The sequence below is a fragment of the Acomys minous genome (assembly GCF_964271855.1).
Source record: "Acomys minous genome assembly, chromosome: 12".
In the NCBI taxonomy this organism is placed as follows: domain Eukaryota; kingdom Metazoa; phylum Chordata; class Mammalia; order Rodentia; family Muridae; genus Acomys; species Acomys minous.
In genome coordinates this window covers 24,701,991-24,727,335 of record NC_140493.1, presented here as the reverse complement: position 1 = coordinate 24,727,335, position 25,345 = coordinate 24,701,991, and the positions used below count along the sequence as shown (strand labels likewise).

Below are 25,345 nucleotides of genomic sequence, written 5' to 3'. Positions count from 1 at the left end.
GTCTGATTCCCCCACGCTCACCCTGTTTTTCAGGGGTTGGTATCATTCTGAAGGGATTTCTACCCCTCTCATTATGGCCACTGGATTCTGTTTCCCTGTTGTGCATCCCTTGGCAGGGGCTTTATTCCTATCTGTGGCTTCAACTATGTGTTTCCAGAAAGCCTCTGTTTCACAACCCCACTTTTTGTAATGGGACCTTTCTTGTTATTGGCAAGTGGAGGGCCCAGCCACAGTGCACACACAGAACTGTAAACTCTGTATATTTATATCAAAGCTTAAATTCCCACATCTTTCTTTCTCTGATACAACCAGATATTTAAAGTGGCCATCAGTGAGCAATGGCCAAGGTGGACTATGGGTTGATGGTCTGTAGTTACCCTAGCTATCAATTCCCCTGGATCTGTCTCCCTCAGTTCCCAAGTCCAGGCCAGAGGGCAGTGGGGGTAAGACCATGGCCCTGTTATTCATAGCAAACATAAAACTCATGAGGAGGTAGAGGGTCAGGGAGTGGAAGGGCCCAGGCGACCATAGTCTGAAGACAGTCCATTTTGTGCCTTCAACCATGGCTTCTGCTTTCTCCTAGGCCTAGGTTTGGTAGGCAAACCATGGCCTAGGTTTGGTAGATCCACGGTATAATGCCAGCTGCCCTCTTGGCCATAGGACTGAGGAGAATCCCAATGGTGGATCCTTTCCAGATGGATGCCAGAGCTCCCTTGGCTTCCTGATTGACAAACATGGTATTTCTGTGCTCGAACAAAAGGAAATTCGCGGCGGACTAGGAGGATGGCTATGTCTCTTGGGTAGTCCAGAGATTAGGGAGGATGGTGGCCATGTAGTGACTTGAGAAAGGAATGCTTAGAGAATTCTGTCAATTGCTGATCTCTGAGCTGGGGGAGCAGTTTCGGAGGTGTTGGCTCACTTTTCTTAACAAATATATTTTATAATGAACTTATTAACAGAGAGTGCCTCACTTATAACCCGACTAACCTAAACAATAGGAAAAGAAGATTAAAGAATACAAAAATGAAACCATAAGGATATTAATTCCAAGGAAGGATTTTCCTGGTGTAATCAGCAGGATTTCTTCTGCTGGAACCTGGAGCAACCAGAACCAGAGCCCGGAGCCCAAAGCCTTCCCTTGAGCAGTTCTCTCTAGGAGCATCTGGAAGCGGAGTGATGAACAACCAAAACTCCCAAGTCTCCAAAGGCCCCGCCTCCTGGTTTTGGCTCACATTTGTATCTCCTCTCAGAATTTGTTCAAGGATGCTTTTCAGCTGGTTAACAAGCAATCTCCCCCACACAAGTGGTTCGACTTCTAACGGGATAAACATCACCCGCTCTCTCACAAGTCTTTTTCTCATCCCTCACTTGTGTTCCAAGCAAAAAACATGTTTGTCTCTCCTTCATGGAGGTCTCTCAAACATAATCTCATAGGGGGTCAGTCCCTCCTATGTGGGGTGCTGCAGGCACAAAGCACAGGAATGAAAGGAGGTCTAGTCAGATTTTCCTGAGTTCTAATGAGTTTTGTTAGGTTTTCTTTTTTTCTTTTAATGTCCTGTTTATTCTTATTAGGTTTTTGCCTCTCACAAATTCGGTGATCTGTATGCAAAAGAAAGTTTTCAATCTATTTCAATCTTTAGCTATTAATTAAGAAGTACTCGGCTATGAAGGTCGGGCTGTTGTTGGACCCCATTGCTGCAGGCTGGGCAAATCAGGGGAGCGTTTCCTGGAGGAACGTTTAAACCACTGTTTGAGCAGTTTCAGTCTGGATACAGGAACACTTCTACCCAGCCAGAAGAGGTTTCTACAAACACTATCAAGTACTTGTTGTCCTCCCCTGGCAGGCCTGATCTCAGTGAAGTCAGTTTCCCAGAGTTCACTGGTGTGTTGGCCTCTCATTTGGACCCATCCCTGGTAAGGACCCTCTGTTTCTGATTTACCTGAATACAAACCTGGTGTCTGGCTGAGGAATCCTGTGCCAGGCTGTCCAGTCTAAGTACAGCACACCTTGGTCTGAGCAACTCAGCAAGTTTTGTGGATCCACATGAGTAGCCTGGTTAAGGTCAGTTACCTGCTTCCTGCCTGTTTCTGGGAGGATGACTTTTCCCTCTTGTGTCCTCTATCCTCTCTAGGTTTGAGCTGTTGTTGTATTTTTAATTTTTTTTTCATTTTTTATCTTGATTGTACCATAGTATGTCAGGCAATACCAGGTCTGGGATGTCACCAGTACATCCAATGGGTCTTGGAGCCATTTGCTGGGCAGCCAGGTCTTTCCTTGGGGAATCATCTTTTTGATGTCCTCAGGAGGAGAGGATAGCAATTCACAGGGAAACCCAAATAACCTCTAGGAGGCCCAAGGTTTTCCCTTTGTCTTTAATGTCCTTTTCCCCAGTGGCAAGAAGTCCTCTTTCTCTGTAGATCATACTGTGGACGTGCACTGTAGAAAAGCATAGTGATCGTCCATGGATGTGGAGATGGACTTTCCTTTTCCCCGTCTGAGATCCCGGGTCAAATCGATCAATTCTGCTCTCTGGGCTGAGGCGCCTGACATGGGTACATATTGTTTCAGTTAACGTAACTATTGCAACACTAGGTACCTGGTTTCATCTTTCATCTCATGACAGTCATGGATGAGTATCTTGTGCATCCTTATCAGGCAAGAAGGGCAACCATATTAGGGTGATGGCCTTCTCAAACTGCACTCTAAGTGGTCTAGGAGTGTGGCATGGTCCTGAGTCACACGGGCATTAGACAGGCATCACTCAGGTGTTCCTCAGAGGAGAGTCTTCATAGTGTGGGGTGCTGTGATAATAAGATGCTAATCCAAAGTTAACTTTTCTGCTTCTTTCATCACACTAGCAATAGTCCCCAAGCTCTTAGACTGGTAGAGCACCCTGTGGCTACAGGGCCCAATCCTTTGGCTAGGTACAATCCTGGACATTTCCATGGCCCCAAGGTCGGGTCAAAACCCCTTTACTGTGCCTTTTTGTTTAGTCTCAGTCCAGATGAGGAGCTCAGGGATGACATCCCCTTATGCCGAGGGCTTACTATTTCAGAAAGCTCTGCAATCCAGAGGCAGCAATCCCTAGCCACACCTAGGAACTCTTGAACAACCTTATCTCTTCGTCTTTGGAGTTGGGATCTGAAGAATGACCCTGATCTTACTCAGAGACAGGCTTCCTTAGCCTCCCCTCAGCTGGCACAAGAGATAAGAAGCCTCTGGTGTCCAAGGATGGGCTTTCTTAGCTGACATTCTGTAGCCGAAGGTCTGTACCCTCTTGCAGCAGTCCGACAGTGGCTTAATTTTTTTTAAAAAGTTTAAATTTTATTATAGTATTAGAGGCTAGGAGATTGTCACTACATACTCGAAGAGTGTGGTCCCAGAATGACTCTGGCACAAGGGCAGGCAGGAGGTCAGCAGATAGTGCCTCGTCAAACAAGATTGGAGATTTTTTTTTAAATCCTTGGAGCAACCTGGTCCAGGTAAGCTGTTCGCTGTAACCTCCTCCCTCTGAGTCTGTCCATGTAAAAGCAAAGATGGGTTGACTCAGCTCTGCCCACGGGATGCCGAAGAATGCATCTTTCAGGTCCAAGACAGTGGACACCCGTTTCTCTGGAAGAATCAGACTCATGAGAGCTGGAGGTCCCAGGTTTCTTTACAAGTGGGAGAGGTGTATGGCAGGGTGACTGGCAGGGCAGCAGGATGCCTGTCTCTCTAAGCCTAGCAATATGGACTATAATTTCCCTGTGTGTTTCCAGGGTCATTGGGTATTATTTCATCTGGATGGGGTGGGGGGAGTGACTGAACTGGCTTGTTGAATGATTATAGGAACTTGGTGTTGGGCCAGTCCTGGCGGGTTGGCTTCTGCCTCTACCCCTGGGAATCTTTGTTGGCCATGTGTGAGATAGCCCAACTGTATCCTCTGATTGGGGGCAGAGTGTTCAGCTAGAAATTGTGTAAGTCTAAATGTGTTTCATCAGCAGAGAAGGTGACAGTGGCTTTCAGTTTATGCAAAGATCTCAGCTCTAAATTGATTTTCTGTTGTTACAGACCTTTTGAGCTGCCTCCAGAAAATGGAAACTCTTTATTTCTTTATGTTTTTCTAACTTTTATAACTATTTTCTAATATCTGAGACTGACTGGGTGACAAAGGAAATCTTTCAGCCGCTGTCTTTAATCCTAAGGACCCAGCACCAATTATTTAAAGTCTCCTTGGTCAGTGTTGGACAGAAGGGAAAATGCCCTCTGTCCAGGCTGCATGGTCCAGCACTGACCCCCATCCCCACAAGGTCCGGGGCAGTTGTTCTGCTTTTTCCAGAGAATGGTAGGTTTTGAGTTTTTCAGTTAAACAGAGTACTTGTTGGAAAAAGCACATCAATTATGAAAGAGGAAGATGTGGAACTTCCTCTTCTGTTCAAGGGAACTTTTCCCATTCCCAGGGGCTCCTTAGAGAAGATGGCTGAGAGTGGAGAGCAGAGGGAGTGTGTGGCTGGGAAACTGTTTTTCCTCCCTGTGTGCATTCTGCTCAGATAGCAGATTCCCCCCCCCCCCTCACACACACATGAGAGGCCTGGCCCCTTTCCCCGCCTCCACAGGGACTGGGCCTGACTCAGCCCATGGGTGGGCCTCAAGTAAAACATAATAGAGCTCTCTGGGAGGACAGACAAAGGGTTTTTTTTTTATTGTTTGTTTTGTTGTTGTTGTTATTTCTTCTCTGGGAGAGCCAAATGGATTTACGTCCCTGACAAGAGGGCACTGGTCATAAGCCAGGGTCTGTAAGTGGGGCTGTCTCACACCAGAGAAAGCCACTGGTCAACACAGGCAAGTAGAACAGATGTGCCCACCACACATTCATACACCTGAACAGACCAGAGAAGTCTGGTGACGTCTCACACAGGACACTGGATCAGTGGCCATATCCAGCCTCCCTGTGTCCTAAAGAGAAGGTGCCTTGGCCATATTACCTGAGAGGTGACAGACCAGGTGACTTTCTAATTTGTTTCCTTTGGGAGTGGAGGGGTCAGACCCCTCTGAAGTATTAGACAGGGATTGATCAAAGGGACCTGGAACATCTCAGGTTTCACATCCCCTGTAGCTCCTTGACCACTGCACTCTTTCCTGCTCTGAGGTGTCTCTAGACATTTCTGTGGGACTTCCAGGACGGTTGTGGGGTGTCCACCAGAGAAGACTGCTTGGACTTGGATTTAAGCCAATAGAAAGTCTTTATTAGGCCACCAGCAACTACACCCGTGTTCAGAATGCCAGTGTAGCCTTGTGCTTTTCTCAGGGTGAGTTGTGAAGAACCATATCCTGGGTTGACACATTTCAGTTAACAAGAACACTTAGCCAGGCATGGAAATACAGAAGGCAGAAAGCAAGGTTAGTACATTTAGATACTTTCCAGAACTATGGACTTTGATGGACTAGATCTTTGTTTTTTCTTTCGGCTGGTGGTGCTGTCTATGTGCTGAGTTCTATGGCCTGAATGACACATCCATCATGGAGTCAGTTCTGCTAAGATCTGGGGGCCTACTAGGTTCTGGGAGCCTGTCACACTGAATGGATGTGAAACTTAGTGGTTCCAGGTTCTAAGCAGGAGTTTCTGGAAGGAGAACCTGTGAAAGCAGATGTTCAGAGGCTGTGCACGCCATCCTCTGCAGCACCATGGTCAGCATCAGCAGGAACCAGGAGGTGGGGTGCTGCTGAGGCTGCAGGGGAGAGAGGGAGGGACTGACCATAGGCCAGGAGGTCCCAGAAGTGATCTGTGGAGGGTCCCCCAGTCTTTGTATGCAGGAATTTTCCATCCAGTCCACATAGGACACCCCCTCCATTTGAAATGTGCTCAGCTCAGAAGAACCTAGAAAGGCAGGCCTAAGGTCACTCCTTTGAGTGGGTCAGCAGGGAGCACGGGATGAGTATTGAGTAGGACTGAGCAAGCAGCAGGGTTCGTGTGCTGTTTTGGTTTCGAGTTCCTTGAAAAGTGGTGTTTTCTCTATCCTTTTTTTTTTTTTTTTTTGTCTTGGGAAAAAAGAAAATTTTGGAAGCGGAGCTTTCTCTTTCATTTTCTGGTTTGGGTATATTAGCAGGAGACAGCATTTGCTTACGACTTGGATGCACAGCTGGCCACTGCATCCACACAGCTGAGGACTGCTGGGTCCCATCTAAACTGAGCGTGTTGAGGATGGCTGGTAAGTTGGGGGCAGGTCTAAGCTCTCCCACCTACATACCCCCACAGGCACTCTGAAAGTGGACGGTGGACTTGTTTTATTGATAAGGTTGACAAGGCCAGGCATCTGCCTTGGCTCAGAGACACAGCAGCAGTAAAGCTGCCCTTGCGGTCAATTTGGAGTCAAGCTGTTCCTGCATTTTCATCTGCCCCAAACACAAGACAGGATGAGAAATTCCTCAGATGAGACCCCGGAACTTATGGAGACTCAACCTGTGTCGAGGGTGCCCGAGACAGAAGACCTCAGACATCAGTCGGCTGGCAGTGTCCCTCCATTGGGAAATGAAGGAAACAAAGTGACAGAAGGCAGGGGACCAAGACTCTCTGTTCTTGGGACATGGACACCTAAAGATGACTCTAGGGTTCTATGTCTTAAGCAGAATAGAGACAAGGGTTGGTGTGTGTGTGTGTGTGTGTGTGTGTGTGTGTGAGACAAGGATTTTTTTCACTCAACCTATTTCTGAACCCTTACTCTGGGTCAGGCCTTGTAAGGAAAGTGAGGCTTCAGAAGAGAGTGACTTGACCGGGATTCTGAGTCAGAGCCTGACATGCGGCTGGCAGCCATCTACCTTCTGTGTTTCATCTGCCCTCTGCTTGGCTGTTAGGGGAGCAGTGGGAAGGAAAAGGCCTTATTGTCTATCCAAGTGGGGATTGGGACAAACCCATAAGCCTGTGTGCTGTAGTCAGACCTAGCTCCAGGAAGCCAAGTGGCCCCTCCTACCCACTCCTGGGGCACTCTTCCCAGCTTTAGGAGTTCTTTCTAGCATCATTGGACTTGGTTTGCTTAACCACCACCACCCGACTGCAAAGTCAATTCCTTCTTTCCTTTGGCATCAAAGCTCAGCTACTGCCAGCGGCTGCTTGTGCCCTGCACATGTGCTCCCTGGGATGTTTCCTCTGACCTTGTCTGCTGGGACACCAGGGTCAGCTGTGCTCCTACCTGAGCACATTAAACATTGTCTGCTGGACACCAGGGTCAGCTGTGCTCCCACCTGAGCACATTAAACAGTGTCTGCTGGGACACCTGGGTCAGCTGTGCTCCCACCTGAGCACATTAAACAGTGTCTGCTGGGACACCTGGGTCAGCTGTGCTCCCACCTGAGCACATTAAACAGTGTCTGCTGGACACCAGGGTCAGCTGTGCTCCCACCTGAGCACATTAAACAGTGTCTGCTGGACACCAGGGTCAGCTGTGCTCCCACCTGAGCACATTAAACAGTGTCTGCTGGGACACCTGGGTCAGCTGTGCTCCCACCTGAGCACATTAAACATTGTCTGCTGGACACCAGGGTCAGCTGTGCTCCCACCTGAGCACATTAAACAGTGTCTGCTGGACACCTGGGTCAGCTGTGCTCCCACCTGAGCACATTAAACATTGTCTGCTGGACACCTGGGTCAGCTGTGCTCCCACCTGAGCACATTAAACAGTGCCTGGCGAGAGGAAAGAACCTTTGGAAATGGAGCTGACAGGAAATCACCCTCTAGCATGAGCATTGCTAGAGGAGAGACCGTGTGCCCATGGATTTGGGGGAAGCTAGGATTTAAGATGGGATGACAATCAAGGGACAGAGGATCATGGGAGACAATGTGACAGAGCCTAAAAGAGAAGCTACATGCTAGGACGTGGAGAGGAGGCCACTGAGACTATAGTTAGATTAAAATATTAACATAGATTGCTGGATGCAGAGCAAGGCACATGGACATAAAGCTGCAGAGAGAGGGAGCGTGAGGACAGAAATCTGTCACTTCTACAACTTTTCCCCAGAGGGTGGGGCTCCTGGCCAGAGCGCAAAGCCAGTCAGCATCTGACTGACTCTGAATGGCAGAGATGAAGATAAGTGTTTGTTCATGAGTTCCTCTCACATCCATTGGCACAGTGATAGGAGGTAGGGGCCAGAGAGGCATAGAGACAGGGAGGGTGGGGGGGAGGGAGGGAGGGTGGGGGGGAGGGACGGAGGGAGAGATAGATAAGTGGCCTGTGATCTAACTGGGTCTTCTGTCTGTCCAAAGGGACTGCGATGGCGTTTTAGACTTGTCTTGAATTATTTCTTGGATTTATATACCTTAGACTACTTTATCAGACCTGCAGGATTGAAATCTTTCTTAGCGTGAAGCTTGCCAGCAAGGCAAACTGTACCTGTGAAATGCACTGAGCAGACAGCTGGGGGTTTGCTGTTGTTACAGCTACACTTACTCACCACTGTCCTCAGAGACCCGCGAAGGGATAATGTGAGCAGGCAGTCCCGTCTAAATGGTTTTGTACCGATTAAGATGACAGAGACTCACTTAGTCCTTTGAGGCTTATGTGGTCACTGCAGAAGCATCCTGTCTTCAGGTGTCAGACAAGAGCACCATTTAGTTTCCACTTGTCCCACAGACCAGCAGGCCTTCAGCTGTCAGACCGACGTCTGAAGAATACTTCCTGTAGATGAAGAACTTGGAAAAACTGACCTTAGTTTGACAAGGCAGAACACCGCAGTGAACCTAAAGTGTCCACAATTTGTACAGGTTCCTGGTAGCCGGTGAGGCATGGAGCAGTTTCATCCAGTGGTTAGCGCGTTATCACAGTCCTCTGGGCAGGGTTTCATCTGTCTTCTTTGGAGACCTTAAAGTTTCTTGTTAGGAGCGGGGTGTCTCTGTTTATTGTGAGAAGTTTTTATTGATCATTTAAAATGTCATATTCAGCAGATCTCTGAGAAGTTTGAGGACCAAGTTTTATTAAGTATACCTGATTTTAGGCTTAACCTTTAAAAAGAGGTGTAGGAGGCTAAATGAAGCTAATTTGGTAATTAATCACCATTGTAAGAATAGTTTTGAACATACTAAAGAATTTGATTATTTGTAAGGTAACTTAGCATTAACTTGCCTGTCTTAATTCTCTTTAACAGTTCACAATAAGTTAGTACAGCTTTTATAAGATTAGGGTTACAGCTTCATCCCCGCTATGTTTGAGGCCTAAAGTTTGAGTTCACTATTTAATTAGATCTTTTAGCATCAAAATAAACATAAATATAGAAAACTTTCACTAATAGAGACTGTCACAGTTTCACATATGTCTCAGTTTAAGCTGTTGGCAGTGACAGGACAGGCAAGGGTTAAGTTGGAAAAGCGGTTGCTTTGGCTGGCAACCCACCTTAACAAATGATGCCTTACATAAGATCCTAAGAGACTGGCAACATTCCAACCTCTCCTCAGATACTTAGCCTCATAGAAGGCTCAGCTGGGGATTCCTTCTGGAAACAGTTATTTGCACCATCCACATCTGTTACTGAACTTTGAGTCACAGGCTGTGCAGCAGGAAGCCAGGTGAGAGATGGGGAGTGGCTTATACATGGAAGAGGGGCCGGGCCCTGCAGAGCTGGGAAGTGACCCGTGGAGGGGCCATACCCCCACACCCTCACTCCATCCCTGCTCTGAGTGACAAGAAAGTCTGTGACCTAGATATAGACTGCTTTTGTCAATAAGTACCTTACCAAGACCCAGTCTTTCTACCCGCCCTTCTGGCTTCATTTATCTCAAGATCCTTATGTCTCTGTAAGCCTGTGGCCTGTGAATCAGGAAGAAAGAGAAGTCCCAGCCATCCATACCGACACACCCACACACATCTGTCCCACACAGCAAGTGCCCAGAAGCCCTCCAGCTGCCTCCCCTTTGTGTCAGCTGCTCAGGACAGGGTCACACACTCACTGCCAGACTGAAGAGTTGTGATTGACCAGAATTTCGGGTGGCTCGCATCCAAGAGAAGAGGCAACCATTTGGGAGGGGACAGAAGTGGCTTTGCATTAGATGAACGGGCTCTGGATCCTTTGGGGCCGCTGTGCTGTTGGGATGAAGTCAACAACTGGGGGCTCACATCTGGACATGGGCAGATGCACGTGTGTGTATATACAGATGTGGATGCGTGTGTATACAACATGGGTTGGATGTGGACAGGGTTGCTGTGGCTCAGGAAGAGAAGGGAAACTATGAGCCATTACCATGTTGGATGGCATACAAGGACACCTCACAGATGCCTGAGCTTATTCTTTCCTGCTCATATGACACTAGTAAGATACATCTGTACAGCGCATGTCAGTCATCCCAAGCTCATGGGCACCATGCTGAAATCAGACATCCAGTCTGGGTTATCTTCCCCCACCCGCCTCTCTCTCTCCCTCCCTCCCTCTCTCTCTCTCTCTCTCTCTCTCTCTCTCTCTCTCTCTCTCTCTCTCTCTCTCTCTCTCATTGTTAATTTTTCAATCACTTTTTTATTCCCCGAGTGTTTTGTATTCCACTGTCTCCCACTTACCATCTATCTTACCCTGCCAAAGAAGATACTTTATAATCTCCCAGGCGGCACATGTTTGGGGGATTTGAGGTGGGCGGTGGGGAGGTTGTTGTATTTGTTTGTGTTAGGAAGGAAATATGTTTGTTGATTTATTTTTCAAGACAAGGTTTCTCTGTGTAGCCTTGGCTGTCCTGGCACTTTCACTATGGACCAGGCTGGCCTCAAACTCACAGAGATCTCTCTGCTGATGCCTCCAAAATACTGAGGTTAAAGGTTTGCCCCATCACCCTATGAACTTGCTGTTGTTGTTGTTGTTGTTGTTGTTGTTGTTGTTTAAGTCACAGTCTCTTTTCAAGCTTCCTGTTTCTACTGGAGCCATCTGTGACATCTTCCAGGGACCCCTCCTCACCTGAGCCTTCCTCCTTTGAGAGACGCTTCACTGCCCCTTCACATGGCTTCTCAGCAGGGAGACAAAACTGATGCCTGAAGGCAGAGACAAGCTCTGGAGCACCTCACTTCAATCATGAGTTTGTGATTTTGTCCCCGCTCTCAAGCCACCGTGAATACCCTACAGAGTGTGGGGTTGGTGAACTATCCTAGCTGTCATCCTCCTGTCTCCCTCTCTGAGAAGCCACCCCAGCCGGCCATTCGTCCAGACTGTCTGCCACCTCCGTATCCTCTAGACAGCCTCTCCCCGCACTTGGGCTAACTCAGCGTTCGCTCTCTAGTTTGGTGTTTTAAATTTTAGTTAGAGTAGCTGAGCAGGACCCCAGGTCTCCTGACGAGCCTGGGATAGCAACCAGTGACAGCATACATCCCAGATGGCACGGGAGCCATCTTCACCCCTCTCTCAACTGGTGGCCCTGGATGAGTCACTTCAGAGCTGGTTCTCTTTCCTCACCTGTGAACAAGGACAAGAGTGGCACACGCTTAGAAGGTTTGGAAAGAATGCTGAGTTATCAGTTACACGGGCAGAGGGTGGTGCTGAGAGTCACCATTATCTTCAGCTGTAGCCATAACAATGAGTCCATTACTCTCACTTTAGTCAGGTCCCAGGAGGAGCTGGTGCCTTCCCCCAACTCGGCCTCCAGGTGATCTCAGTAAAGTTTCTCTTTCTCATTCCATGTTGTCCCCTCCTCCACAAAGACTATTGATGGCTGGAAGAAGGAAGGAGTGAATGCCTCACACTCTGCTAGTGACTAGATGTTGACGCCCTTTAACCCAGTCATCTACTTCCACAAATATCACAAGGAAATAGTCTCTAACCCAGGCACCAGCAGGCAGTGAGGATGTTCCTTGCATTATGATTTACATAAGGATTAGGAACATCATAAAGTCCAGTAGTCAGGGAGAAGAGCAAGGGTCAGAGGCAGCACACAGCAGGGCTGGGGCCAGGCAGGACTCCAGGGCCTGAGGGCACCAGGATATCACAGGAGCAAGGAGGCTGTGCTCCCTGGGAAGCTACAAAGGACCCCAGTGAATTTGCTAAGATGAGGACCTGGGACTTGGCACAGGGCAGTGCTGTGCACACTGAGATCCATTTATAGCACACACATACCACAGTGCACACAGTGCTAAGACAGTGGAGCTTAGTCGTCTGAGAGCGAGATGTGGATTAGAATGCCCCGGGTTCAAGCCCTCCCTCTATCAACACTGAAAACACACATCAGGTAAACATGTGCCTGTCCCTCCTCCTTGACATGTGTCACAAGAGGCCAAACCTAATACAGCATGTGCAGTGGTTTCATTGTATATGAGGAAGGAGCTCAGAGCATCCTGGAGAGTAAGTGTTGAGGCTTGAACAGGAGTGGCCCCCATAGGCTAACACCTCTGATGCTCGGTCATTAGGGTGTGGGGCTACGTGAGAGGGATCAGGAAGGGTGGTGGAAATAGAGGAAGTGTGTCACTAGATGTGAGCTTTGAGGTTTCAAAAACTCAACATAGACCAGTGTCTCTCTCTCCCTGCTGCCTGTGGATCTGGAGGCAGAACTCTCAACTTCCCCAGCACCATATCTGCCTCCGTGTGCCATGTTACCCACCAGGATGATAAACTGAGCAAACCTCTGAAACTGAAAGCAAACCTCAATTAAATGATTCCTTTGTAAGACTTGCCTTGGCCATGGTGTCTCTTCACAGCAGTAACAGTGACTATGACAGTAAGTATACGAAATAACCATTAATACAAATGTGGTTCTCATGCCTAGGTAGCTAGCAGAACATTCTTCTCCATCTCTCTTTCTGTGTGCAGAGTCTGTTGTTTCTCCACAGCTGTGTCCTCATCTGACCCCTTCTCAGCAGTGTTCCCAAAGAACAGGTGTCCTCCCCCTTGGCTAGGGAGAGGGCAGCAGGCTGGAGCACAGAGCAACTTTGTGAATGAGCAGTTACAGACCCAGGGAAACAGGAAAACATTGGATAAACTTCTTTTGGTCCTTGGCAGCCACCGTTGAGAGAACTGTGGGACCCAGATCCCTGGTCACTACAGCTGTCCTCATTCCATCCCATAGGTTATTTTTTCCTCCTGTAGCCTGGACACCAGGAGAGCTGCAAGGAACTCCTGTCTCTGACTGACCTCAAGCCCCAGCAGCTGTCATGGACCCCGCAGGTAATGAGTCTTGTTCTGACCTCCTGCCCATGGCTTGTGACTGCCAGAGCATCCTTGCTGACAGCCTGCTGAGTAGTCAAAGAACCAGGAGGAGAGTGCCAAGGGGAGCACAGGGGTGCCCAGGCCTGGGTCAGAGTCGCCCCCATTTCCTCACTTTGTCTTGGGTGAATTCTCAGGAGTCACCTCCTCAGTACCCAGCCTGGAAAATGGATCCAGGTGGGAGGAAGGGACAAATGGAAGAAGGAAGAGAGAGAGGGAGTGCAGAGGGAGGGAGGGAGTTTTTCCCTGTTTCTACAAGGGCTCTAACACTATGGATTAGGGACCTCATTCATGCCTTCACTTACTTTTAATTACTTTATGTCCTTAAAGCTCCATCTCCAAATACGGTCACCAGGATCAGGGCTTTTCCAAATGAGTGTGGGACACAATTCAGCCCCCACCACAGTGACACCATTAAAACAGCTCATGAGGCAGGTACTCAGAAACACATTCACCAGCTTCACCGGGATGCCATTCCAGCTCTTGTTGTTGTTGTTGCTGTTGTTGTTGTTGATTTTGTTTTGGTTTTTTGAGACAGAGTTTCTCTGTATAGCCCTGGCTGTCCTGGACTCTCTTTGTAGACCAGGCTGGCCTCAAACTCACAGGGATTGACCTGCTCTGCCTCTGAGTGCTGGCGTTAAAGGCGTACGCCGCCACCACCGCCCGGCGCCATTCCAGCTTTTATGCAGCGTCCTCTAACTGTTCTTTTTCCTTCTCATCTAGAGAGAAAAGGCTTTGTTGAGACTGTGGCTGGCTACCTCCTAGACACGTGGAGCACAGAGGACCTGCAGCTCCTGCTGGCAGAGGAGGGAGCCTGGAAACAGTTTGTGGCAGCAGCTTATATGTCCAGGTCACCTCCCTGGGGGACGCTAGCAATGCAAGAGCCCAGGCCTGCTTGGCTTTTTCTGGGCAGGAATACTCTCCCTGGCAGAGGATGTAGTTAGGGTTCAGGGTGTCCCTTCTCAGCAAATATTTCTTCCAAGCTATTTCCTATCGGAGAACAGAATCTGATTGGGGAGAGATGGCAGCAGCCACAGGGGACAAGACTGTTCCTGCCATTGCCAGTGCGTGTGAAAAACGTAAAACGATGCATATGAACCGCACACGGTAGGCAGCCAGCACATAGTAGGTATTCATCCAGAGTCAGTTTTTTAACGTTTCTTGTGTGTGTGTGTGTGTGTGTGTGTGTGTGTGTGTGTGTGTAGTTTTTGCAGGTGGGTGAGTGATTTGAAAAGCTGTCTCCCTCACTCAGTTGGTCTCTCCTGTTACAGAGAAGAGGAAGTTTGCTTGCGTGAAGCTCTTGGTGAGATCATTGCGGATCCTGATATGGAAGATGAAGACGAGCTCCACCATGACCAGCAGGACAAGACAGAGAGGTACTCAGCCACGGAGTCAAAGACAGCTTTCTCTGTAGTTGGGAAGGAAAAGGAACAGAGTTCGAGGAGCATGCATAAGAGTTTGCATGGATCAGGGACAAGCTGGCTAAATGCGTTTCTGAGCACCTGCCCCAAGTGGGATTTTATGGTTTCACTGAGGTGGCAACTGAGTTGTGTCCTACACTCTAAAAGCCCTACGCCCTGTGGCCATGTTGGAGATAGAGCAGTAACAGCAGAGAGCGGGGCACTGTGAGGCCCCTCATGGGATTCCTGCTGAGGGAAGCAAAGGCCTAACACACCACAGGCTGGATGTGGGGATCTGATGGAGAAGCAAGCACCAAAAGTAGGATGCTCTCACAACCTGTCAGAGAGATCTTGCCAAGCCTGGACAGGCAGACAATCTGCACAGGGAAGACATGGAAAGCCAGGGCAATCCATAGTGGGGGGGGGGCAGTTTAGAAAACTCAACTAAGTTTTTACAATAAAAAAAAAATGGATGTTGTCAACCTAAGTGTCAGTGTTCAGAAGTGTCGTGAGTCTTGACCCAATACACCACCCCTGGGAGTGGCCTGGGGTCTCTTCTGTCCTGGAATGCCATGCCTTTAGTGTCTCACTCATCTGGGAGTCAGAAATGATAGCCACTTACTGTCTTTTTCAGGTGTAGACGCCTTTACAGGACGTGCTTAGGGACCTCCATGATATGAGTTCTCAGTTCTGCCTGCTATGAAAACTCTTGCAGGGGCACAGTGAGATGCTTCGGGGATGAGCCCTCATGTGAACAGGGGACCCACTGTGTTTCTTCATCTTCACTCACAGCTGGAAGGGAACGTTCTGTGCTGTGGTGAGTGGATGGATCTCAGCTGGGAGGGGCCCCACCTGGCCAGGGGTACACTGCACTGCAGTACAAAAAGACCTCCTGCTGCTAAGAATGTCCTATGTAGTGTTTCTCTCTTAAGGAGGAACAATTTTCATACCATGTCAGCCCAAGGTCTCCAAGCAAACATGGACACCCTTGAAAGGGAGACACTGCAGGGTGGACAGGACATGTCCCAACAGCAGAGGCTATGCTTGCGGGGAGTGATCTCTTCAGCAAAACTAACATTTCCTAAATAGAGGAGTTAGGATTTTCTCTGACCTCACTTCTCTGTCTTTGTTTAGAGCTCCTAGGGAGAAGTATTTTAGTAGTGATGACACTGAACTTGAATGAAGGATTCTTTATTACATGTGCAACAGTGAAAGTGTGTGCTGGAGGACCAGGCATGTGGCTCTGTGGTATAGAGAACAGACAGCTCTTTATTGGCTGAAGTCCAGTTTCCAGCATCCTCATGGTCGCTGACAACTTTCTATAACTCCAGTTCTAGGGGTCTGATGTCTGCCTCTGCCCTCCACTGGCACCAGGAAAACACATGGCACACAGACACACATGCAGGAGAAGCTCTCTTACACATAAAAGAAATTTTAAAAGGACACATATACATGGTTGTGTATTCTTTGTGTCCTTAACAGTAAAGGCTGCTGTGGTGTGTCAAGCCTGCTCATGAGGGTGAGAAGGAGTGTATACCGTGATAACATTGTCCCCCACTTCACAGTGAATACTCTGTGGTTTCCACAGGACAGATCTTACTTTACAAGCTGTCTTCCTCACTCAGTTGGCCTCTCCTGTTACAGGCAAGAGGAGGACGCCTTGAGTGAAGCTCTCGGTGAGGTCATTGCAGACACTGACATAGAAGATAAAGAGCAGCTCCAAAGCACCCTGCGGCACAGGGAACAGTTTTTGCGTGCTTATCCTCAGGTGACACTGGAGCTGGAGGAGCGCATCGGGAAGCTCCGTGCGCTGGCAGACAAGGTGGACAAGGTGCACAGGGACTGCACCATCTCACAGGTGGTGGCCAGCTCCACCAGTGCTGTGTCCGGGGTCCTGACTGTCCTTGGTCTGGCTCTGGCACCTGTGACAGCAGGAGTCAGTCTGGCGCTTTCAGCCACTGGCTTGGGGCTAGGAACAGCAGCAGCTGTGACTAGTGTTTCCACAACCATTGCAGAAAAGGTAAATACAGCGTCAGCTGAAGCCAAAGCCAGCAAGCTGGTACCAACCTATAAAGACACAATGAAGGGCATTAAAGAAGTGATTGATCAGAGCACCCATAGGGTTCTTTCTGCATCTACAAATTCCATCCCCAACATAAGAGTTATCATGCAGAACATTGATGCCATCCAGCTGACCAAAGCCAGCCCTTCCCTAGTAAGAAATGCCAAGAGTCTCATGACCACAGGGAAGATATCAGCCCGAAGCACTAGACAGGTGCAGAAAGCCTTTGAGGGCACCGCTCTGGCCATGAGCAAAGGAGCCCGGATCCTGGGTGCAGCCACCACAGGTATCTTCCTCCTGCTGGATGTGGTCAGCATTGTGGAAGACTCAAAGCATTTGCATGAGGGCGCAAAGTCAGAATCTGCTGCAGAGTTGAGACAGCAGGCTCAGGACCTGGAGGAGAAGTTGCAGAAGCTCATCCAGGTCCACGACAGCCTGATTCAGTGATCTCTTCCTCTTCAGGGCAGCTCAGAGGACAGGGGAGAAGGATGTGCTGGACAGAGCCATGGGAGCCCCTGACAGTACCCCTTTATAGCAGTGCCCGCTAAAGAGAGAAGCCACATTAAGAGACAGGAAGAGACATTAAGAGACAGGAAGCCAGAAGCAGATGGGACACTCTCATGTCCTCCCACCAGACTCCAGCTCTTAGATACAACAGCCTCCCAGCATCCCAACTATGAACCAAGCTCCCATCTGGGGAGCACAGCCAAGTCCTGACCAAGGCACAGCATGGCTGCTCCTGAGTCCTGCCCACCACACGGCTCCGAGCTGAGGCCCACCATCCTCACTGTCCACCGAGCTGCCGGCCTTCCCACTGCTTAGAGACCTTTTCCTCCATACTAGTTCTGCCTAATTGTGTTTTTCTGACTATTTCTAAACCTTACAATCAGACTGTGGTTGTGAACATCATTTCCTGTTCTTGGTTTTGGGTCACGTGGGTGCTTTGGTGAAATTCTCAGAGAGTATAAAGGGAGGATGCTGGGAACACCAACTGTCCAGTCATCACAAGTTCTTGGTCACATGTGACAGCCGGGGTGCTAGTGGAAGGAAAAGTGACAGCATGTAGCTGGTGAGTTGGCGAGGCCAAGAATTCTGGGTGCACTGCCTGACAAAGTTCCAGTGCCCCAGCAACCGGATGTCCTTACGGCCTGCTTGACAAAGTCCACAAGCACCTGGATGCCCAGGATTGATGCTTTACTGTAGAAATTCCTGTTAGAGGCTTCTCTCCAAAGGCTAGAATTGAAAATTAGTAAAAGCTGATACTAATAAAAACTAATAAAGTCATTGGTGATTCCCTGAGAAAATACAGCTATGCAGAAAATTGAGTCTGCTATAAAACTTGTTCAAATTCATTGTTAGATTATTAATAAATGAGTTTGGTAAATGATTTAGTGGATTTGGATTTTAGAAGAATTATTGAACAAAAATTTTAGGGAAACTTTGAAAGCTGACAAATTATAACTAACATCACTAGGTCTTTATGCTCAGTTTTGAAAACAAGGAACTAGTTTAGAAGGAGAAGAGATCCTGACCGTGTCATTATCTACAGACCTTGGTGCCTACCTAGAAGCAAAAGAAAACAGTTTTAAAATTCTAGTGTTCCTCCACAGATTATAATAAAGATAGAAATTACATTGATGTAAAAGTTCATAATGAGGTTAAAGGAAAACATTGGAAACAGCCCTAAAGTCCTAATAGTTTTCTATTCTTTACAAAACTGCAGTAAAGATAGAAATTGTATTGATATAGAAGTTTAAGACAAAGTCACAGAGACAGGCATGTTGTCTCAGTGAACAGCTTGTCCTTCTGAGTAAACAGGACAGGACAGGACTTTCCTGGTGTTATGGAAAGACAAAAGGACAAGCTGCTTCCAAGTAAAAAGGCTACATAATATTTTTAAATGATAGCTTTGTTTTAAATATAAAATAGGAAAAGAAAGGATTAATTAAGGGTCAGGAAGACAACTTTAGGGTATCAGGTGGAGGGATTGATTTTTGACCTATTAACTATATGCCAACTTAAAGCAAAATCAAATAGAGTCACGTTGTTTAATACCTTTTGTAACCAGAAGGCTTTAAATACCAATGATTAGGAAGAAAGTTTTGAGTTAAAAGAAACCTGATTTCATTCCTAAAGTTAGTTTTTAGTTCTCAGGAAATCTGCTGTTTGCTTGCTTTGTTCCCCTTGTTTCTATAACCTTATGGAACCAAAAATATTTCAAGCTGTGTAATCAATGATTAAAGTTTTTAAGGAAATGATTTTGTGTATAAATAAAGCTTACAAGAGACAGAAGTTGTCAGAGTAGGTAAAGCCACTAAGGCTCCCTCTCTGTCCCGTCTCTCATCAAAAGAACTGAATGGTGTCCCGTGTCTGATTCTTTCTTCCCTCATCGCCCTTCTTCAGGCCCCACCCTCATCCAGAGCTGGACTCCGGCAGTAAGTTCTGCTCTCTGATACAGGACTCTTGGGGAAATCACAAGGTTTAATTCCTATTGGTATTTATAATCTGCTGCAATTGGATGAGATCTGCTGAGATGAACATGAAGGGCTACACTTGCTCCATAATTTTTGAAAAATTAAATTTGTGAACTCTGACCTGGTCGTGCTTCGTGTGTTTCTACAAATGTTAGCATGCGTTTTCTAGATTGTTGACTATAGAAGATTGATAGTGTATTCAACATCTCCTCTTTGAAAACCTCTTTCCTTTATTTTGTTTTAACAAGAATATTTGAAATTTATACTCGATCCATTTTCATTCTTTTTGTCACCCTGCCTGCTGACTGTGGAGGTAACCCTGAGGCTGCAGTACAGTGCACAGTGTCCCGTCCAGCAGGGCAGCTCAGGCGGCCTTCTTCCCAAGTTCTGACCAATGGAGACTGAGAGGTGGTCTGTGGGGTCTCTAGGTCTTGTCCATTAGAGAAACATCCTTGGGCTGCACAGCCCTCTGTCTTTCCTATGGGCTGGAACGTGTGACCAGGGGGAACACGATGGAGAGCAAGAATCTCCCTGTGGTGCAGAGCAGGGGCACAAGCGACTCCTGGACAAGCTGGGGAAGAGAACTGCCTAGCAACTTGTACCTCAGTGTCCAAGCTCTCTGAGTCCTCTCTACTGCGGAGCTCATGTGTGAATATCGGTGAACCTCACGACAGCTGCTCAGCATCTGGACCTTAAGTAACCCAAGAGCCATCAGCAGACTCCTCCCCATTCTTGACTTTGAACTCTTGTCCTCTTCCCAGACTCTGGTCCTTTGGGACATAGATTACTTGATGACCTGTGCCTTTGGCATGGAACTCATCGAGGCTCATACCCTCTAAATCTCTACATCACATCCCTTTGAACGAATGACCACTTAGTTGTCCAGTACCCAGTATCCAGGTAGCTCCCCCCAGCCTTCCAGTCCAGGCTCACCTCACCTCCATAGTTCTCCCCACCTGGGAACACTCCCTCCTTTACAAAGAATGGTAAGCAAACATGGTGGGTGTTGGGGGAGAAGTGAGACTGCCTACGTGACTTCTCGTCGATGCAGCATTGCCTCATGGGTGATGAGAGTATTCTAGCAGGCAGAAGAGTATTTTCAAACCAGATACCTTTAAAAAGAACTTAAAATTAATCCATGTGACGTAATAATGTGTCTCAAGTTTTTAAAGTGCTGCCAATAAAAGAAAAGCTATGGAAAAAGACAAGGAGAGGCTCAGGGATGGGCCGAGGCCCCTGAGAGGGACAGGAGAGATGGACAGGGTGAAAGGGAGGACAGTGCAGAGGAGAAAAAGCTGTGACCATGTCTGTCCCTGACGAACATAAGTGACAGACAAGGATTGTGCTGTAGGCGCCAACCCTGGAAGGGTACTGCATTCTGTTCTGGCTTTTTTAGTGCGTCCTGGTATGTGCGAGAGACTAGGGAGGGCCTTGTGATGAGCTGTGATTCCTCTGCCATGAGATGGGGAGAAACACTCATGCACACAGCATTGCAGATGGCTGACGATGGCTTGTGCATAGTCAAGACAAAGCCTGTTGTAAAGGGCTGTAACATCTGTGGTTCCAGTTACAAAATAAACTACTGAAATGAAAAGACTGTGGACGCAGCAGAGCACTGGGTGGTTGCCTTGGGCGCAGAGAAGGCACAGGACCCTGAAAGTTCAACACCAGGGTGCCACCTGGTGGTGCTTGAAAAATATTTCCCTTGGTTGTCACAAAGGTGCTATGAGCCCATAACTGTGGTAAATAATCAAGGACAACTGCAAACCCACGGAAACGAGCAGAGACAAAGGCAAGGGTACTGCAGTGCGTTCTGTGGTCAAGCTCATCAGGCAGGCACGGCATAGGAAAGCTGTTGACCACATGGCAGCCATGAAGCAACAAGGAGTGACAGGTGGAGACACAGCCAACGTATGGCATTTGGTGTCGTGCTCCCAGTGACCCCTATCTCTAATAAACCCCACTTCCTAATAGACTATTCAAACTTTTACTCATTCAATAACGTAAAGCAACCATCAGGTCAGAGGCCTCCCCCAAGCAACCTCTGCCAACTCAGATGCACTCGAGGCAAGCTCTGAGTCTCCGTGTTGTCTTGCAGTTCAGCCAAGGGGGCAGTCATGATGACCATTCCCACCTCGCCTTCTGCCCTTACCCCGCTTTTCTCCAACTAGTTTGGAGCTATTAAAAAAATGTAGATGTTTCTAAGAGCCCTGACAAGTTTCCGGATGCATTTGTTGATGTCATCTTCTCCTCCCTCGCTGGGTAGAGTGTGACGATGACCTTGTTCCATTGCTGTGCAGAAGACACGAAGGAGAAAGTAAGTACAACAGCAAGGGAAGTGCTGTGGCCACCACCCACCCAGGGAGCACTGTGGACAGGGTGGACTGTGATCCAAGCCTCAATCACCTCTTGGCTCATGGCAAATTCTGTGTGTGCATAGGGGGAGCAAGAGTATAAATTCGGGGGCTCCTGCTCACAAAGCCATGAGCCCCAGAATGGACCCACGCACCATATTCCTTCAATTGATATTAGCTGTTCCTGTTGCTACACGGAGCTCCCACTCCCAGTGGCCATAATATTGCTCTTCGTCTGTGCCATGTGCCCATTCAATCTCTTTTCTAGCCGTAGTTTCAGCAGCTCACCTTCCTTTGGAACCCTGACAGGACAGGATGCCACTGTCTTGGCTAGGATGCTCATAAATGGCACAGCCATTTCTGCCAGGTGCTAGTTCTGTGGCTTTGCCAAGTCAGTTACCACTTCCTCACTTAGTGTCATCCTGATTGAAATTTAGTGTAAGAAAAACAGGATCGCATACATTGAGTGCTTAAAATATAGTCAACACAGTAGGTGCTTCTGAAAGTTATATTTGAAAGCCCACTGCAAAGAAACCCAGAGCCAAAAGTCTCCTTGTAGGAGAGAGGACTCGAGAACTTGCTTTAGAACAAGTCAGAAAACTGAAACTGATCAATTTGTGGTCCCCAGTTGTGGCTCAGTCACTTTCCTCCCGTCTGAGGAGCTGGGACAACAGCAGGATCCGTCTGTGGCTGAGGAGGCAGAGAGCTCACGGTGCAGCTGCACAGAGATGGGTTGGACTCCGACTGTCCTTGCTCAGATTGGAGCCACAGGCTGTGTTCTATCGGAACGGGAGTTCAGTCTGATAGGGTATGGTGACAGCCTGCCATGGGCAACAGGTCAGGGATGGAGAACCCTTCTGAAAACCCAGACAAACCAGGACCAGGGTCAAAGACAGCGTTTAGGAGAGACTGCAAGTGACCCTAAACTGGAGGTGTAGATTGAAGGGTAGGACAGCAGAGGGGAAAGACAGGGAGGAGTTGAAGGCACAGAGCAGAGGCCTCCAAGAGGACATGTCACAGGAGGAGGGTGTCTGTTCACCCTGCTCTGACATGGTCCATGCGTGTGCAGGGCTGTGCTTGAGTGTGCCCTCCACACGCAGTCTTTGCTGCAGAGTTCTCAGGTAGCATTTGAGACTCTCGTCTGTTCTGCACAGAACTTCCTGTATATCAGGAAGGACGAGACAGCTTCCAAAGTCAGTGTGGTCAGAAGGCAACTTGCACAACTCCAGAGTTGTCCAACTTCAGGGGCTTCGGCCTAGCATTTACTACAGCTGGGTCTCAAATGTTCTTGACTTGTTCCATGTGATGCTCACGCACCCCTCCTTCTGTCACAGGAAGAGGAAGCTGTGGTACAGGATGCTCTGAAGGAGCAGGAAGCACTCGTGGCTGTGGGTGACAATGACAGCCTTCAAGACGAGTAGGACAGGAAGAGGTTTCTAGATGCTTCCCTCTAGTCAAAAGGAAGGTCAAGATGAGCATCAGGAAGCTCCGAGGCCAGGCTGACTGGATTGATCAGATACACGGGGCATGTGCCATCTCCACTGTGGTAACCAGTCCACAGGCACTGCCTCTTCAGTCCTCAGCATCACTGGTATTACTCAGCCCCCTTCACGTTAGGAAGCCATCTGTTGCTCTTAGGAGTTGAGCCAGAGCCGGAAATAGCAGCTACTGCCAGTGGTGCTACCACTATGGCTGTGGAAAACATGGAATGATCCCGAGTGGTCGAGCTCCCTGTGTGCTGCCCGCTCCTATATTAGCTAGACTTTCCACATCAGCCCATTTGAAGGAAGTGAGTGCAGACAGCTTTCATCAGAAGCCAACTTGTGGTGTGTAGTGTCAAACGGCTTGGGGGTCAAGAGGACACACGGTGGCACAAAGGATGAAGGCCTTTGTCACCAAACAGGATAGTTGAGTTGAATTCTGAGGAAGCCTGTGGTGGAAGGTGAGGACTGACCTGCTTGTCCTGTCCTGCACGGCAAATCGAACAGGGTCCTCAAATATTTGCAGCCCCTTATCTGGAATACCAGTCAGTGGAGACATTTACAGGTAACATAACAAAAGGTGATTGCTTAAGAACCATTACTGCGTCCCATGAAAGCCTTCACTTACCAGGAAACTGGGACAGAGGGGAGGACATCCCATTGAGACTCTGGATGAGAGAAGCATGGGAGAATAGCAAGGTAGAAGGATCCAGAGGGTCCTAGAAACCTACAAGTAGAACATTATGGTAGGCAGATTTGGGCCCAGGGGTCCCGCTCAAACTAAAGCACCATCCAAGGACAATACAGGCGGTAAACTTTAAACCCCTACCCAGATCTAGCCAATGGTCAGAACACTCTCCACAATTGAGTGGAGAGTGGGATATGACTTTCTCACGTACTCTGGTGCCTCACATTTGACCATGTCCCCTGGAGGGGGAGACCTGGTGGCACTCAGAGGAAGGACAGCAGGTTACCGAGAAGAGACTTGATACCCTATGAGCATATAGAGGGGGAGGTAATCCCCCTCAGGAACAGTCATAGGGGAAGGGAATAAGGGGAAAATGGGAGGGAGGGAAGAATGGGAGGATACAAGGGATGGGATAACCATTGAGATGTAACAAGAATAAATTAATAAAAAAAAGAATAAAAAATTAAAAAAAAAAAAAAGAACCATTACTGCAGGCCCCATGCCTTTAGATACACAATTGCTCAAATTGCAGGCTGGGCAGCTGACATCATAACTTCCATTATTGGAATGAATAATCACAGAGACTTTACCACTCACTGGCACATAAGGAGCAGGAACACAAGCCACCACAGGTCCCCTTTTCCAGAGCAGAGAACCCTTTCTTGGCTGTACAGTCATGCCCCTCATCATAGCTCCAAGCTTGCTAACATAAGATTGATAATTCCCCTTTCCAGTTCTTCACAGCCCTGCAGATAAAGCTGACTCCAACAATAAGGGTGGAGAAGGACTTGTACTGGAATAAACACTGGTGCTTGCAGCACTCTTATATGAGGTCCAATCACAAAGCCTAAAATTTGAGTGTCCGGAATGGAAATATTCCAGAAGAGTCTCCGCAAAGCACCGTTTCCAAGGAACAGTCAGGTAAGTGCGTTCTTGAGGTCCACAAGGAGGATGCCTCATGGGTACTGGAACACTTGAATTTTCCTTTCCCCTTCATATACAGGGAAATCAAGCAGTCGAGTGTTTTTGACAGATACCAAGACCTCTACAATATCCCAGGAAAAAAGTTGAAGAAAAGGAGGATGAGGAATATATATCCAATAAACCTTCACCTCCGACTTCAAGATGATCAGCAGACTCATCCACGCCAACATCCCCTTGATGCACAAGCCTCTCGGGTAGCCAGCAGGCAGCATCATGTTCCTGTGAGAAAACACAGACAGAGCCTCATCTGCATATTATCACAGGGGTGGGTCCATTCCACTGTCCAGTTAAAGAATCCTTCCATGTCACTCTAGCGAAGGATGACTGAGTATTAGTGTGCCAGAGCCAATCAGCTGCAGAATTCCCCTTGGCATCAAGCAATAGAAAATTCAGAATAAAGAGAACATGACTCAAAGCATTTTTGGGTGATTGGGGATACAGCTCTTCCTTCTTTACTTTTTGTAAATAGGTTTTTAATGATAGAGTGAGCTCTCTCCATCATTCCTTGTCCTTGAGGATTATAAGAAATACTTGTAATATGCTTTATAGAAAAAGAATCACAAAATTTTTGAAAAGTTTTACTAGCATACCCTGGACCATTATCTGTCTTAATAGCCTTAGGCACACCAGTGTGAGAAAGGGCAGATAAACAATGGACAATATCATTTTTGTAGCTTCTCCAGACTGGAAAGAAGCAAGTATATACCCAGAATAGATATCTATGGAAACATGAACATATTTAACTTTCCAAATTCAAGTATATGTGT

At 47.9% G+C, this 25,345-nt stretch overlaps 1 protein-coding gene across 5 annotated transcripts; it reads left to right on the top strand.

The window, feature by feature from the left end:
• The first annotated feature begins 1,892 nt into the window (after window positions 1-1,892).
• On the top strand, window positions 1,893-18,911 carry LOC311579906 (apolipoprotein L3-like). 5 transcript variants are annotated; one of them, XM_084750938.1, is made up of 6 exons: window positions 1,893-2,062; window positions 13,019-13,096; window positions 13,859-13,985; window positions 14,407-14,511; window positions 15,251-15,352; window positions 16,180-18,911. In XM_084750938.1, the coding sequence occupies exons 2-6, from the start codon at window positions 13,084-13,086 to the stop codon at window positions 17,042-17,044; spliced, it is 1,212 nt and encodes a 403-aa protein (XP_084607064.1). In that variant the 5' UTR covers window positions 1,893-2,062; window positions 13,019-13,083; the 3' UTR covers window positions 17,045-18,911. The 5 variants fall into 5 exon arrangements, with proteins under 5 accessions (XP_084607064.1, XP_084607062.1, XP_084607061.1 ...); XM_084750936.1 differs by having other exon boundaries at window positions 12,999-13,096; XM_084750935.1 differs by lacking the exon at window positions 1,893-2,062 and adding an exon at window positions 5,773-6,189 and having other exon boundaries at window positions 12,999-13,096.
• The last annotated feature ends 6,434 nt before the right edge of the window (window positions 18,912-25,345 follow it).

Excerpts from the sequence above, each read along its gene's own strand:
- LOC311579906 (XM_084750938.1), top strand. Across the intron at positions 13,986-14,406 it reads GCAGCAGCTTATATGTCCAG|AGAAGAGGAAGTTTGCTTGC; the intron begins GTCACCTCCCTG and ends CTCCTGTTACAG. Across the intron at positions 14,512-15,250 it reads CAGCAGGACAAGACAGAGAG|GGGCACAGTGAGATGCTTCG; the intron begins GTACTCAGCCAC and ends AAACTCTTGCAG.